The sequence below is a fragment of the Peromyscus maniculatus genome, chromosome 7 (genome assembly GCF_049852395.1).
Source record: "Peromyscus maniculatus bairdii isolate BWxNUB_F1_BW_parent chromosome 7, HU_Pman_BW_mat_3.1, whole genome shotgun sequence".
In the NCBI taxonomy this organism is placed as follows: domain Eukaryota; kingdom Metazoa; phylum Chordata; class Mammalia; order Rodentia; family Cricetidae; genus Peromyscus; species Peromyscus maniculatus.
The window spans coordinates 16,039,220-16,055,182 of NC_134858.1; the positions used below are offsets into that span (position 1 = coordinate 16,039,220).

At 39.6% G+C, this 15,963-nt stretch overlaps 1 protein-coding gene across 2 annotated transcripts; it reads right to left on the reverse strand.

The window, feature by feature from the left end:
- Positions 1–7,070: 7,070 nt before the first annotated feature.
- LOC102917876 (olfactory receptor 7E178-like) lies at positions 7,071–10,227 on the reverse strand. Of its 2 annotated transcripts, XM_016005599.1 has the most exons (2): positions 10,215–10,227; positions 7,071–7,996 (listed from the first exon to the last, which is right to left on the reverse strand). In XM_016005599.1, the coding sequence occupies exons 1-2, from the start codon at positions 10,225–10,227 to the stop codon at positions 7,071–7,073; spliced, it is 939 nt and encodes a 312-aa protein (XP_015861085.1). The 2 variants fall into 2 exon arrangements, with proteins under 2 accessions (XP_015861085.1, XP_006987111.1); XM_006987049.2 differs by lacking the exon at positions 10,215–10,227 and having other exon boundaries at positions 7,071–8,036.
- Positions 10,228–15,963: the final 5,736 nt, after the last annotated feature.

The window sequence follows — 15,963 nt, forward strand, 5'->3', positions numbered from 1 at the left end:
GATAGGTGAGACAGTTGTTTAGCTTGAACTGTTTAGGGAGCCACCAGGCAGTGGGACCAGTATCCATTCCTGGTGCATGAGCTGGCTTTTTGGAGCCCAGTACCTATGGTGGGACACCTTGCACAATATTGATACAGAGAGGAGGGGCTTTGACCTGCCACAACTGAATGTACCAGGTTCTGCTGACTCTCCATGGGAGACCTTGCCTTGGAGGAGGTGGGAATGGAGGGTGGGTTGTGGGCAGAAGGCTGGGGTGCGGGAGGAGGGAGGAGAGGGGAATCTGTGGTTGATATGTAAAATGAATAGAAAATTTCTTAATAAGAAAAAAGAATCAGAGACCCACTCCTTTACATATTCAGGAGTACCATAAAAGTGCTAAACTTAAAGCTATAATATATATGCAGAAGATGTAATGCAAACCCATGGAGACCCTGTACATACTGCTTCAGTCTCTGTGAGTTAATATGAGCTTTGCCCAGTGGTTTTAGAGGGCCTTGTTCTCCTGGTGTCCTCCATCACCTCTCTCTCTGCCATGCCTTCTGCCTCCTCTTCTGAGGGGTTACCTGAGATCTGGGGAGAGAGATTTAAGGGAGATATCTTGTGTAGAACTGTGTATCATTTATCCTAAGTACTCTCTCTCTCTCTTTCTCTCTCTCTCTCTCTCTCTCTCTCTCTCTCTCTCTCTCTCTCTCTCTCTCTCTCTCTCTCTCTCATGTGTGTGTGTGTGTGTGTGTGTGTGTGTGTGTGTGTGTGTGTTTAACATCTGACTGTGGAACTCTGTGTTCTCATCTGCTGCAGGAGGAAGCTTCTCTGATGATAACTGAATGAGGTACCTATCTATGAGAGTAACAGAATATCATTAGAAATCATTTCATTGTTACCTTTGTTTAGAACAGTGGTATCTGGGTTTACCCTAGCTCTCCCGGCTATCTATGCTCTGGTTCTTGGTCACCCAAATAGTGTCAGTTATGGGTTCTATCTCTTGGAATGGGCCTGAAGTCAAATCAGACATTTGTTATTTACTCACACAAGGTTTGTGCCATAGCATATTTTGTAGGCAGGACAGATTGTAGATCAAAGGTTTTGAGATTGCGTTGGTGTTTGCATTTCTCTTTTGGTAGTGTGTCGAGTACCAGAATGTCATGGAACTAGAACATGGGGGTGCGGGGTTTTTTTTTGTTTGTTTGTTTGTTTGTTTTTTTGTTTTTTTGTTTTTTTTTTGTTTTTTTTTTTTTTTTTTTTTTTTTGGTTTTTCGAGACAGGGTTTCTCTGTGTAGCTTTGCGCCTTTTCCTGGAACTCACTTGGTAGCCCAGGCTGGCCTCGAACTCACAGAGATCCGCTTGCCTCTGCCTCCCGAGTTCTGGGATTAAAGGCGTGAGCCACCACCGCCCGGCAAGGGGGTGCGGGTTTTATGTAGGCTTCAGCTGTGTCATCTCCATGTTCAATGAGTTGTGTAGGTGTTGTCTTCAGCAATGGGGCCTTGCTGTCAGTTTGTGGAGAGCAACCTATTGTCTTGGCAACATCCTGGTTATTTGGGGATTTCCATGGGATTCCATTGGCCGACAACTCAAATGGATGAAACCCAGTCCCAGCATGGAAAGCTTCATTTGATAACTAAAGATGGCCAGTAGGGATTCCATCTCCCTTATTATTTGGAAATTTCATTACAATTGCCTTCATATATTATAGTAAGTTTCCACTGCACTGGTTTTCCACACCACCACTAAAACATCCTTAAATTCTAGCTGTCTCTCCCCTTATTCTCTCCCTCAATCCCATCTCTCCTCTCTCTTCCCACCTGATCCTCCTGTTCTCTTCCATCCTACCCTTCCTCCCTGCTCCAATCCACCCATAAAATCTATTCTACTTTTCCTTCCCAGGAAATCCATGTGTCCCTCTAATGCCTCCCACTGAGCCTAATCTCTCTGGATCTACGGATAGTAGCTTGGTTATCACCTATTTAATGGCTAATATCCATATATAAGCAAATATATACCATATTTATATTTCTATGTCTGGGTTACCTCACTCACAATGATTTTTTTCTAGTTCCATCCATTTGTCTGTAAATTTCATGATGACATTTTTAGGAACTGTGTAATACTCTATTGTGTAAATGTACCAAATTTTCTTTAACCATTCTTCTATCAAGGGACATTTAGGTTGCTTCCAATTTCTGGCTATTATGAATAGAGCAGCAATGAACATGAATGAACAAGAGTTCCTGTGGTAAGATGGAGCGTTCTTTGGGTATATGCCCAAGAATGGTACAGCCAGTTCTTAAAGTAGATCAGCTCTCAACTCCCTGAAGAACTGACACGTTGATTTCTGTAGTGGCTACACAAGTTTGCACTCCTACCAGAAATGGATGACTGTTCCCCCTTGCTCCACATCCTTGCCAGCATGAGTATCACTTGTATTATTGACCTTAGACATTCTGACAGATACAAGGCAGGATCATAATGTAGTTTTGATTTGCATTTCCCTGAATGGCTAATGATGTTGAACATTTCTTTTATGTGTTTCTCAGCCATTTGAATTCCCTCTATTGATAATCCTCTTTAGAACTGTACCCAATTTTTAAATTGGGTTATTTGGTGTTTTGATATTAAGTTTATGTATTCTTTATATGCTTTTTATATTAGCCCACTATTGGATGTGGACTTGTAAAATTTTTTCCTTTTCTGTAGGCTGCCACTTTGTCTAAGACATTCTTTACTGTGCAAAAGTTTTTAGTATCATGAGGTCCCATTTATTAATTGTTGATATTGGTGCCTGCATTAATGGTATTGTGTTCAGAAAGCATTCTCCTGTGCCAATGAGATCAAGGCTATTCCCCACTTTCTCTTCTATCAGATTCATTGTACCAGGTTTTATGTTGAAGTCTTTGATCAACTTGGACTTGAGTTTTATGCAGGGTGATAAGTATGGAACTATTTACATTCTTCTATATGCAGTCATCCAGTTAGACCAGTACCATTTGCTGAAGATGCTTTCTTTTTCCAGTGTATATTGCTGGCTTATCAAAAATCATGTGTCCATAGGTATATGGGTTTATGTCTGGGTCTTCAATTTGGTTCCATTGATCAGCCTGTCTGTTTTTATGCCAATACCATGCTGTTTTATTATTAAAGCACTGTAATACAGTTTGAAATCAGGCATGGTAATACCTCCATCAGTTCTTTTATTATTCAGAATTATTTTAGATATCCTGGGTTATAGCAGGCTTTTTCTTTTGGGCCACCAACCAGCTCCCAAATCATGACACAGAGACTTAATATTAGTTATGAATGCTCAGCCTTAGCTGAGGCTCTTTTCTTGCTGGCTCTCATAACTTCACCTGTTTCTCTTCATTTTGACTCAGGACTTTTTACCTTTCTTTCTTTGTTTGTTTCTTTCTTTCTTCTGTATATCTTACTTTCCTGCTGTCTCCAAGGCTGGTGGCTGCCTGGCTTCTGGCCCCAGGTGTGTCTCCCTCATTCTCCCTTTTTCTCTCCTCCTTCTTCTCTTTTGAGCCTAGATTTCTCCTCCTACTTATTCTGTCTTCCCACCAACCCTGCCTATTCCTCTCCTGCCTAGCTATTGGCCTTTCAGTTTTTTATTAGACTAATCAGGTGCCTTAGGCAGGAAAGAGAAAACAAATGCAGTACATCTTTACATAATTCAACAAATGCAGCACAAACAAATGTAACACATCTTTATGTCACTAACTAAGACAGCAAAAACAAATGTGACACACTTTAACATAGTTGAAGCAATATTCCACAGCATAAACAAATGTAACACATCTTTGCCTAGTCAAAATAATATTCCACAACACTTGATTTTTTTGTGTTTCCATAACAAGTTGATAATTGTCCATTCAAGGTCTATGAAGAATTGGGTTAGAATTTTGATGGAGATTGCATTAAATCTGTAGATTGCTTTTGATAAGATGACCATTTTCACTATATTAATCCTACTGATCCATGAACATTAGAGATCTTGTCATCTTCTGATATCTTTTTCACTTTCTTCAAAGACTTGAGGTTTTTATCATACAAGTCTTTCACTTCTTTGTACATATGTACCCCAAAGATCACATTGTTTGAAGCTTTTGTGAAATGCATTGCTTACCTTACTTCTTTCTCAGTCTGTTTGTAATTTGTCTATAGGAGGGCTACTGATTTTTGTGAGTTAATTTTGTAGCCAGCTACTCTGCTGAAGGTGTTTATCAGCTGTAGGAGTTTCCCAGTGGAATTTTTGGGGTCACTTATGCATACTATAATTATCATCCACAAATATTGATTCATTGACTTCTTTTTTCTAATTTGATACCAAATTTTTACTTTCTCTATATTTTATAATTTTCTCTATATATTTTATACTAATCACAAACAGATCATTCACCATTTAACCCTTACTCAATGTATTTGTATCAGCTGGAAATCAGCTTAGATAACAACATTAAGTTTCAACAATTATAACTAACTGCTATATATCACAGGTAAAATGAGGGAAACAGACAGAATGCAAAATTGTCACTATGTCATCCAATCCATAACATTTTTCTATATTTCTAACTGCAAGAATATTTTTCCAGGCTATGTAGATGGTTCAGTGAATAAAATTTTTACAATGTAAATATGAGGATTGGAGTCCAAATGCTCAACATTTATGTAAAAAGCTGAGGAGATGTTGAGACCACCTATAACACCACCACTCAATGATCTAGAGAGTGAGCTGCCTACCTAGATTAGCTGATGAATAAGCTTTATGTTCAGTTGAGAGACTCTGCATCAGAAAATAAAGTATAAAGCAATGGAGAAAGAAACACAATGTCAACTTGTGCATGCATATACATGTAAACTATGTACATGCCAACACAAATGAATAAACACATACCCATGTACAACACAAACTCACACACAAAAATAAAACACATTTTTCCTGGGCTGTGGATCACACATAGATTCTGATAAATGCTAACTACAGACTCCTCTACTAAACCACTAAACCCTAAAAAAAACGGGTTTAAGAAATTTGAATTTTGAAACAGAGGAAGAAAATGTTTAACTCTCCTTTGTGTCTTAACAGGAATAAAATTAAATCCTTATTTCAGGCCTCCTCTCAAGACTAAGTGAAGAAGATTAAAAGAGGCATAGAGATGTAGACAGATGCAATCATATCCCAGATTGGGATCAAGGAGATATCTATGCTGAGTTATCGTGTGTCTATCTGTGAACTTGGTCTGCGGTCTATAGCCATTTATCCTATAGCTGATGCACCCACTGATGCCTGAAGTACATACCAGACTCCTACTTGAGAAGAGTACAGTGATCAAGCTAAATCTTCCTGAAGTATCAGGTAACTGAAGTGGCTGGTTTGTTAAAACCATCTGTGGGGAGGGGGGGACCAGTAAAGATTGTAACTAAGTGTGACAACCTAAGTTCAATCCATGGAACCCACATCACTAGAGGAGAATACTGACCCCTTCAAGTTGTTCTGTGACTTCCCTGTGGCATGTGTGTTACATACACACAACAAATAAACAAACAATCTGCCAGAATCCTCTTGGCAAGGTGTTCTGTATTCTGACATCTCTTTGTTCTTGTTATTGATGTTGTTGTGGTTTTAGTTTGGGATTGGTTTGTTTTGGTTTGGCTTTTGAGATGGAGACTGACCATATAGCCTTGGCTGGCCTAGCACTCACAGAGATTCACTGGCCTCTGCTCTAAATATTAGGATGAAAAGTTTGCACAACCACACCTGCCTGTATTATGAAATTGTTTCATCCATTCCTACTGAAACACCTAGAGTAGGTTATAATAAAAATGATGTGTAAAATAACAAAAAATGGCATATTATAGCTTTGAGAAGACTGTACACGCAAAATGAACACAGAACATGTGGCTCAGAGTATAGGGAGTCTTTTATCTTGAATGCTTTCAGATTTGGGATTTAGTTCAGTTTCAGAGTGCTTGCCCAGGTTCAGTCTCCAGAGCTAAAACCAAAATGATCAATCTTTCATGATGTTGCAATTACAAACATTCCTTTTATCTTTAACATTGCTTCCATGGTCCTTTGAAGTTCCTAGGAAATACTCTAAAGGGACACATTTTTTTTTGCTAGCATGTGGAGAGCATCTGTGGTAAGTAGAACTAGTGTGAGAGGATTGAATGAAATTTCCAGGATTCCCACCTTAACGGAGAATATAATTATGCTCTTCCTAGTTGAAATTTTGCAAGTCAATATCCTGCCAACTAGCTATACAAATGATCATATTTGTCCCATTGCTAATAAAACATGTTTTCCTGGAAGTCCCTCCTCTATGTACCATCCTTTCAACACCCATGAGTTGAACTGCTTATGTGTGGAATCATGACCAAGGATGCCAGGAATAATGTTCTTTACTTACCAGGAGCTCAGGCTCCATCCTCAGGAGTGATAGTGATGCAGTGTCTCATAAATGCTCCAATTCAGACAACCATGGTGCCCTGTGGGTTGGAACTAGTAAACTGAAAGCTGGAAGGAAAGGATTATTGTTCACAACTATATGACCTTGTAGTTACTCAGTTTAATCCAAGTTTTCTCAATTTCTAGTGAATTCCTGGTAATAATGGCAAAAGAAGAAAAACAGAAAATGAATGTTTATGAAAATTTAGGGCTCCTCTCACCTCATGAGTAACTCATGTATAGTATTCATTTCTTCCATGCTTTTTCTGATGCCTCAGTGGTCTCTATTGTCATTGTTTGTAATGGCAAACATTAGTCAGATGGAAAAATAAGCATTTTAAGTATCGCTGTGTCTACTTCATTGGTAATAGTTACATTCACATTGTTATGTAACATTACCATCTCCAGTACATTTTTGACTTCACTAATTGAAAAATTTGTATACATTTTTAAACTCTCCTTCCTCCCTCTCCACAACTTTGCTAACTACTATTCTATTATGAAATGAAAGAAGGGATTAAAATCATCAAAACCTAAAGTGAATGTAACTCAGAATTAGGATGCATGAGTCTAGAAGTTTTGCTCTGCTGCATTTACCAACCCACATTCCAAATGGGTGCCACAGGCCATGAAATTACACTATTCTGCTGTGGAGTCTTTTCACTGCTCTTTTAATGTCCTTGTTCCTCAGGCTGTAAATGAAAGGATTCAGCATAGGTGTGACCACAGTGTACATCAGTGAGGCCACCGCAATATTTCTTGGAGAATGTGATACAGCTGAACCAAGGTATACGCCAATGGCTGTTCCATAAAATAAACAAATGACTGACAGATGAGAACCACAAGTGGAGAAGGCTTTATACCTCCCTCCTGATGATGGTATTCTCAGAATGGAGAAAACAATTTTATAGTAAGAAAAGAAAATTCCAGAGATAGGAAGCAAACCAGATATGGCACCAACAAAATACATGACTATGTTATTAATCAATGTGTCAAAGCAGGCAAGATTAAGGAGTTGTGCAGGGTCACAGAAGAAATTGGAAATTGCTACATCTTTGAAGTATATGATTTGTAAGGCAATGAGGTTGTGTGCCTGAGAATCCACAAGACTGACAAAAAGAGACAGGAAAACTAAAAAGCCACAGAGGCGAGGACTCATGATGAGTGAGTAATGCAGAGGGTGACAGACAGCCACAAACCTATCATAGGCCATCACGGTCAGAAGCATGCCATCCATACATCCAAAAAGGATCAAAAATGACATCTGTGTAAGGCAGCCCACATAGACGATTTCTTTGCTGTTAGTTTGGATGTTCACAATCATCTTTGGGACTGTGGTGGAGATAAAACAGATGTCAGCTAAGGACAGGTTGCAGAGGAAGAAATACATGGGGGTGTGGAGGCGGGAATCACAGCTGACAGCCAGGATGATGAGCAGGTTCCCAAGCACTGTGACCAGATACATGGACAGGAACAGTCCAAAGATGGTGGGCTGCAGTTCTGGATCATCAGAGAATCTCATGAGATGGAATTCTGAGACATGTGTTAGGTTTTGTAGTTCTATATTGTTTGGACAGCTTTTAAAAATTAAAAGGTGGTTAGAAAAAAATTATAGAAGTTTATCATCACTCAACACTGTGTCTGTAGTTAGGATTAAAACAACTCCTTTGTGAAATGATCAAGTGACTATACATCTTTGGCAATGTTTCTGATTTTCTACAGTTTCACTATTCTTTAACTTACTTTCGTTGACAATTTCATACATGTATACAGTATATTATGATTATATTCTCCCATTACCCTTATCAATCCATCTCTAGCCCATGATGATATCCTTCTTATATCAACTAGTCCCCTTCTACTTTCATTCCTTTTGTGTAGGCCTTGTGCAGGTGGTCACAGTTGCTACACATTCATGCATGCAATGACCACGCCATGTCCAGAAGACAGCATTTCATAGCGCTCCTCCCCATCCTCCAGTTTTATATTCTTTCCGCCTGCTCTTATGTGATACTCCCTGAGTCGTGGAGAGTGTGACACAGATGTCCTGCTTGGGACTGAGCACTCAACGGTCTTTTCAGCACTTGAACTCTGTGACTCTGAATTAACTGTCACCAACTGAAAAAAGAAGTCTCTCTGACCAAGGCTGCAAGTCATCAGAGCAGAATATTTTCATGCTGTTACCCTGCCCTCCATCCCAACAGCCATCTCTTGATGACAAAGAAGCAGTGTTCCTGACAGTCCCTCTACCCTCCCACCATCTCCATTAGTACTTACTGGACTAGAATGTGTCTCTGCAGGGGCATTACCAACTTCTCCTTTCCACATAATATTCACCAAAGCCACAGGCTATATGCTTGAACAAGACGGGCTCAAGTTAATGAAGGTGTCCAAAGGAGGTAAGAAACATTAATTGAAGCTTGCAAAGCACAAGTCTGAAGGTACTGGGTAATTACTTCAATTGTGTGACCTTGGGGGCTCAATGCACACAGCTCCTAATTAGCCTATTGGTCCACATTATCCCTTGCTTTGGGGACTTGTTGCTATTAACAGTAAAGGGAAAAGAGAAAATGTGCTTGGAAATTTCAGGAAAGGCTTGCCCACAGACCTTCCTAGCTTTTGTTAATAGAATATTTGTGTAAAACTAAGATTACAGTTTTTTAGTTTACTTTTCAAGACAGGGTTACATTGTGTAGCCCTGGCTGTCCTGGAACTCTCTATGTATAATGGGCTGGCCTCAAACTCATAGAGATCTGCCTGCCTCTGAGTCCCAAATAATGGTATTAAAGGTGTGCACCACTATGCCCCACAAGACTACTGTTTTTAATTCAGCTTGGGGGTTTGGGCATCTGCCGCCGATACATTCTATTGCTTAGGAAATCCGAACAGAAGCATATCATCCATACTAATAACCACGTACTATTTCCATTTCTCACTTTTTGTCACTAAAGAGAAAGTCTTGTTTCCATTACCTTTCCCTTTATTCATGCTAGTATTTTTTCCAACATATTTCCATTGATTATTTGGGAATTTCATATCTTGGACCCCAATAACACTCACTTCCCAGTCTGACCCTCCACCCCTGTGACCACCCCCTCCAAAAAAAGAAGAAAGTCCAATTTGGGTTGCCCATATACTCACTGGAGCATGGTCAAACTCCCAGTGGCCAGACAGTTAAAGAAAATTGCTTCCTTCCCCAACTGCACTCTTGCCAGAAGCCATCAATTGTGAAGAGCTACACTGCAACATCCTTATCACAATTTTTAAGAGTTCTCTTTGATGGCTTTCTGTCTAGACTGTTTCTTTTGGGGTGGGGAGCAGTTGCCACAGAAGCCTTCTATGTCCCTCTTTCCCAACTATGAGTCTGCAATCATCGATACCACTGCAAAAGTAGCCTCCTTACCATTTACAATCAGTGGAAGCATGGATCATGGACTTCCACAGACCCTAATATGGCATTTGGTGGCAGCATGGACCACAGACCATGGCCACAGTAGGACCATGGGTTAAGACCTTCATGTTAGTATTTTATGTATGAGAGAAATATGCATTTTTACTAATTGGATTGAGTCTTCAGTTCTAGCATTTCCTCTCAATGGAATTATATAGGACAAAACTTTTGATGTTTGTATATTTATTTTATAACATAAAAAGGCAACAGGAAGCAAGCTGTTTTCCCTTTTTCAGATAAATCACAATAATTAAATATATGACATACTATGTTTTTATATATGTTATATTATATAATGTTCAAATTGAGATGAGTATGTCCATTTGCTTAATTTGATCATCAAAATCCATTCTTCTGGCTTTTAAATAAACACACACATTATATACACACACATTTGAATCAACATTTCTAACATCTCCTTCTCCCTCCTGCCTACTTTTCAAGGCATTTTTAATCATAACTTCTGTGAGATCAACTTCTTGCCTCCCATGCATGAATTATATCACAGTATAAATGTCTTCGTTTTGGTTTCTTGTACTTCCAGTTTTATACATGTTCTCTCAAACAGCAAAATGGTGGTAAGCACCCCATCCTCTGTATGCCCCATATTTCCCATTTCCCATTGTATGTCCTTTCCCACTCATCAACAGGATCATGGGGTGTTTCCATTTCCTAACTCTTCTAAATAGTTTTACAATCAAAATGAAAATGTAAGGCCATCCAGGAGACTCAGTAGATAAAGGAATCTGATGCCAACTCTGAAAACTTGAATTTCAGCCCTGGAATTAATAGGGTAGAAGGAGAGAACTGCCTTATAAAAACTATCTGCTGACCTACACACACACAGTGTGGAACAAATAGGCACAAAACACATATTCCTACATGTGCACATATGTGGTATTGTATTCCCCCAAATATTGTGCATGCTAATAAACTTATCTGGGGTCAGAGACAGAGCAGCCACAATATTAAACATACAGGATAGGCAGTGGTGGCACACACCTTTAATCCTAGCATTCCAGAGGCAGAAATCCATGTGTTCAAGGATACAGGCAGGCATGGTGACTCATCATGCCTTTAATCCCAAAAAGCAATCCTTTAATCCCAGGCAGTGATGGTAGAAAGCAGGAAGGTATGTAAGGCATGAGGACCAGAAACTAGAAGCATTTGGCTGGTTAAGCATTCAGGCTTTTGAGCAGCAATTCAGCTGAGACCCATTCTGGATGAGGACTCAGAAGCCTCCAGTCTGAGGAAACAAGACCAGCTGAGGATCTGGCTAGGTGAGGTAGCTGTGGCTTGTTCTGGCACTCTGATCTTCGTGTTTACCCCAATAACTGGCTTCAGGTTTGATTTTATTAATAAGAACTTTTAAGATTCATGCTACATCTGGCGCCCAACGTTTGTGGTACAAATTCATGAAAAAGCCGCTTGCCTGTGGCCCCAGCTACACTCAGCTGGTTGTGGTGGTGCACACTGGTTGGATTTGCTGAAGGAGGCAGAGGCAGGAGGATCCCGAGTTTGAGGCCAGCATAGGAGGTTTGGGAGAAGCTTCAACCCGGACTGAGCCACAAACAGTGGTGGGACCATGGAAGCAGTGGCTGCTGCTTCACGTTGCCAGCTCCTTCTCATTGTGTTGGTGACTGTGGTGATGCTGCTACCTGGGAAAAGGGTTTACTGCCGCTTGTTCAGAGAAGAATTGCCAGGACCATCATGTTACAAGAAAGCATTGGCCAAGGTCAGTTTGAAAAAATTTGGCAAGACAAATGGTGGGGAGAAATTGCTGTGAAGATTTTCTCTTCTAGGGAAGAATGTTCATGGTTTCCAGAGACAGACATTTATCAGACTGTGATTACTTTAAACCACAGAGGAGGCAAAAAAAAAAAAAAGTCTGCAGGGAACCATGACCACGCCTAACAGTGACTTTGAAATCTTCAAAAGGATGGTGGGATCTTACAACGATGATTCCACATGGATTATGATAAAGCCTAGGCTGATTAACACCATGGAAAAATCGACTTTGGACTACAAACTGGTCAGGACAATTTCGAGATGACTAGCTGAGATGATTCAGCCTGACAGACTACTTGAGCAAGGACTTGTGACAAGCCCTGAACTTTCCTATTATGCAGAGACTGGACAAATGATACAGGACTTGATAATTAACCCAAAATTTTTTTCTTTTCAAGATTCCCTAAAGATATCTTCACCCCTAGAAAGCAAAAAGGAAAAGAGAATATAGTTATGAGATAGATCATTGAATCTATTCTGAGAAAAATGATAAAGAAATAATAGAATAAATAGGTAGATCACTGAATCTACACTGAAGAAAAAGGGGAAGATATAAAAATGACAAAAGGTAGACTACTGAATGTATTATGAAAAGAAAAAAGAGAGAATATGGATATGATAAGATAAAAAGGGAGATTATGGAATCGACTTTTAAAAAGGAACTACTTGTTTTAAATAAGATAAATAATGAAAATTTTTTTGTCTGAGTTTCTCAGATGCTACTGGACTGGACATTGTTAATATATATAATGGAGTTTTTATCTGAATCTGTCAAATGTTAATGGACTAGACATTGTTAATGTGTATTGACTGTGTATATTGTATATACTTACTGGATATAATTTTTCTTGTATTAGTTATAAGCTTTTTAAAATTTTAGACAAAAAGAGAGGAAATGTGGTATTGTATTCCCCCAAATATTGTGCATGCTAATAAACTTATCTGGGGTCAGAGACAGAGCAGCCACAATATTAAACATAAAGGATAGGCAGTGGTGGCACACACCTTTAATCCTAGCATTCCAGAGGCAGAAATCCATGGTGTTCAAGGATACAGGCAGGCATGGTGACTCATCATGCCTTTAATCCCAAAAAGCAAGCCTTTAATTCCAGGGAGTGGTGGTAGAAAGCAGGAAGGTTTATAAAGTGTGAGGACCAGAAACTAGAAGCATTTGTATTGCAGAAAATTATAAAGGCCACTCCACGTAGTTAAAAGGAAGATTTATTTAGTGGATGCCTTACAAATGAAGGAATGGATAGGTTGCGGGGGTCTGGGGAAGGCGTATAGCAATCCAGCGGTGTTCTCTGGAGCTCTGCACAATCAATCTCCACCATCCAGGGTCCAGGCGCAGAGAGCGCGCCCAGAGTGAGCACTTGCCCATCCAGCTCTCAGGTTTCCAGCACCTCCCCTTGCCCCGCCTCGTAGGCGTGACAGTTGCCAGAGTCTCAATGGGGCTTGGAGCTTCCAGATCCAAGCTGGAATGGCTACCCACTACAATTTGGCTGGTTAAGCATTTGGCTGGTTAAGCATTCAGGCTTTTGAGCAGCAATACAGCTGAGACCCATTCTGGATGAAGACTCAGAAGCCTCCAGTCTGAGGAAACAAGACCAGTTGAGAATCCAGTGAGGTGAGGTAGCTGTGGCTTGTTCTGGCACTCTGATCTTCCAGTGTTCACCCCAATAATTGGCCTCAGGTTTGATTTTATAAATAAGAACTTTTCAGCCTCATGCTACACACATATATGCACAAAATAAATAAAATGCCATTAAATTTAAAAAATAATAATGCAGATATCTCTTCCACAAACACATTTCATTTTCTTTGAATATATGTCTAGTTATAGAACAGTGGGATTATTTAATAGTTTTGTTTTCAGGAACTCTAGGACTAAAACACTATTTTCCATTCTTCTGGTTAGTTTTATTCTACTTCCAGAAATGGTTTCCCATTACTTCTTCAACCATCTTGTAATTGAAAGCAAATCACTAGGTTCTATTCACACTAAATGAGAGGAGTGAACAAGGCCATGAGAACCATGAGGTAGGTGTCTTCAGGGGGTCTACACTGCTGTCCACTTAATCTTCTATCAGGGATCCAAACACACTAATATCCAGGCCTCAAAACGTGCCTTTCCATTGCAATTCTCATCATTACCACATCAACAAAAAGTTCCTGAGGACAAACTGGAAGATGTATATAATTTTCACTATGCTGGTTATTTCTACAGACACCCAACCAGCTTCTCATAGCATTGCTTCTGGCTTACAGTTGTGGAAGTGCCCTGGTTTCTCTTCTACTAGAAGAGTTTGCACTGACACTATGATAAACCACGGTCACCCCATAATCAAATTTCATCAGTATCTCCTGTGATTCTGATCTCTCCTCGTGAGTTGGAATCACCTTCCTCTAGAATATATTTTATTTAGGTCTCTTTTCATTCTGAGCACTTCATCACTTTCAAAAATTGTGTTTGGTGGGCTGGGGGGAAGGTGGAGGGAGAACAAGGAAATCCGTGGCTGATATGTAAAATTAAATTTAATAAATATTTTTTTTTAGAAATTGTGTTTGCTGCTTGTTGAGTTATTTCTCATGGATAAGTTATAATGTGTGTAAATAGTGATATGTTGCAATATTCAACATTAATATTACAGATAGGTATAGTCTGTCTTGAGTAACAAAATTTAGGTTAATTTTCTTGATACAAAGATAGTTGATACATACAAATAGATATGATAGGAGGCATTCTTGGTAGCTATACATGGAGCAAGAATTTGAGGGCTATAGAGATGTCTCAACAGTTAAGAGCACTTGCTGTTCTTCCAATGGAACTGACTTCAATTCCCAGCACCCACATGGTGGCTCATAACTATCTAGAGCTTCAGTTCCAGGGGACCTGATGCCCGCTGGGCTCTATGGTCACTGTACACATGTGATGCACAGACAAACATGCAGGCAAACACACATACACCTAAATATACAAACACATATATGCATACAATAACAATTAATGAAAAAAGAGGACATGAATTTGAAGATAATCAAGGAGAGATATGTGGGAGGATTTGAAGGGAAGAGAGGACAGGGATAAATCTTGTAATTATATTATAATGTCCTAAATAAATTGTTAAGAATTAAGCCACTGTGGTGGTATGTAACTGGAAGTTTTCCTATGTCCTGCCTGGTTCCTCAGCTGCTCAGACCCAAATAAACACACAGAGGCTTATGTTATTTTTAAACTATGGCCTGGGCAGGCTTCTTGCTAGCTAGCTATTATATCTTAAATTAACCCATTTCTATAAATCTATACCTTGCCATGTGACTTGTGGCTTACCGGTACTTTACATCTTGCTTCCTCTGTGTCTGGCTGGCAACTCCTGACTCAACCTTCCTCTTCCCAGAATTCTCCTTGTCTGTTCACCCTGACTATACTTCCTGCCTAGCTACTGGCCAATCAGTGTTTTATTAAACCAGTGTGCAAGGACATTATCTCACAGCAGTGGTACATGCCTTTAATAACTCAGGAGGCAGAGGGAGGTGGGTCTCTATGAGGTTGAGACCAACCTGGTCTACAAAATGGTTCCCAAGACAACCAGAGCTGTTACACAAAGAAACTCTGTCTAGAAAACAAAAGCAAAAAAAACTAATAATAAAAAAAAGGAATTCTTGCTGACAATCTTTTCAGACCCCCTCCCCCCATAGACCAATTTGTTAAATGTCATTGGCTCCTTTGGTGAAATTTTACACTTTGGGACAAAGTGTACCTCATACAATAAACCTGCTGGTTGTGAAGCAGTGTTTCCCATGATACATGCAACACATGATGAGCTTTACAACATTCCTGAAGTAAGCTTCCTTAGTAATGAGGCATAATAAAGGAAGGAAAGAGATTCTCTTGCCCCTTCACATTCAGTGAGCAGTGAGAGCTGAGGTTCTGGGCTCAGGAACAAAGTTAGATATGTACCTCCTGATTAAATGCCTCTAGGAGGAGCAGATAAACATTATGAAAGAGTTAATACATGGGATGAAATTAACTTTTTTATCACCTAAAGAATTTTGCATGATCGTGAGGACCCATGATGTTCTGTAAGTGCCTTATCATTATACACCTTTTCTGCCTAGCACATTACACAACCCATCAAACCACAATGTTTTCATCCAAGCTTTCCCAAAATATTGTCATAGGTGCAGCAGATCTCTTCAGCAGATTCTGTCCATTTACTCAAAAATGTAAAAAGATCTTGCTTTTTCTCCCAGCAGCAAGATGTCACAATGAATTCTGTGTCCACAG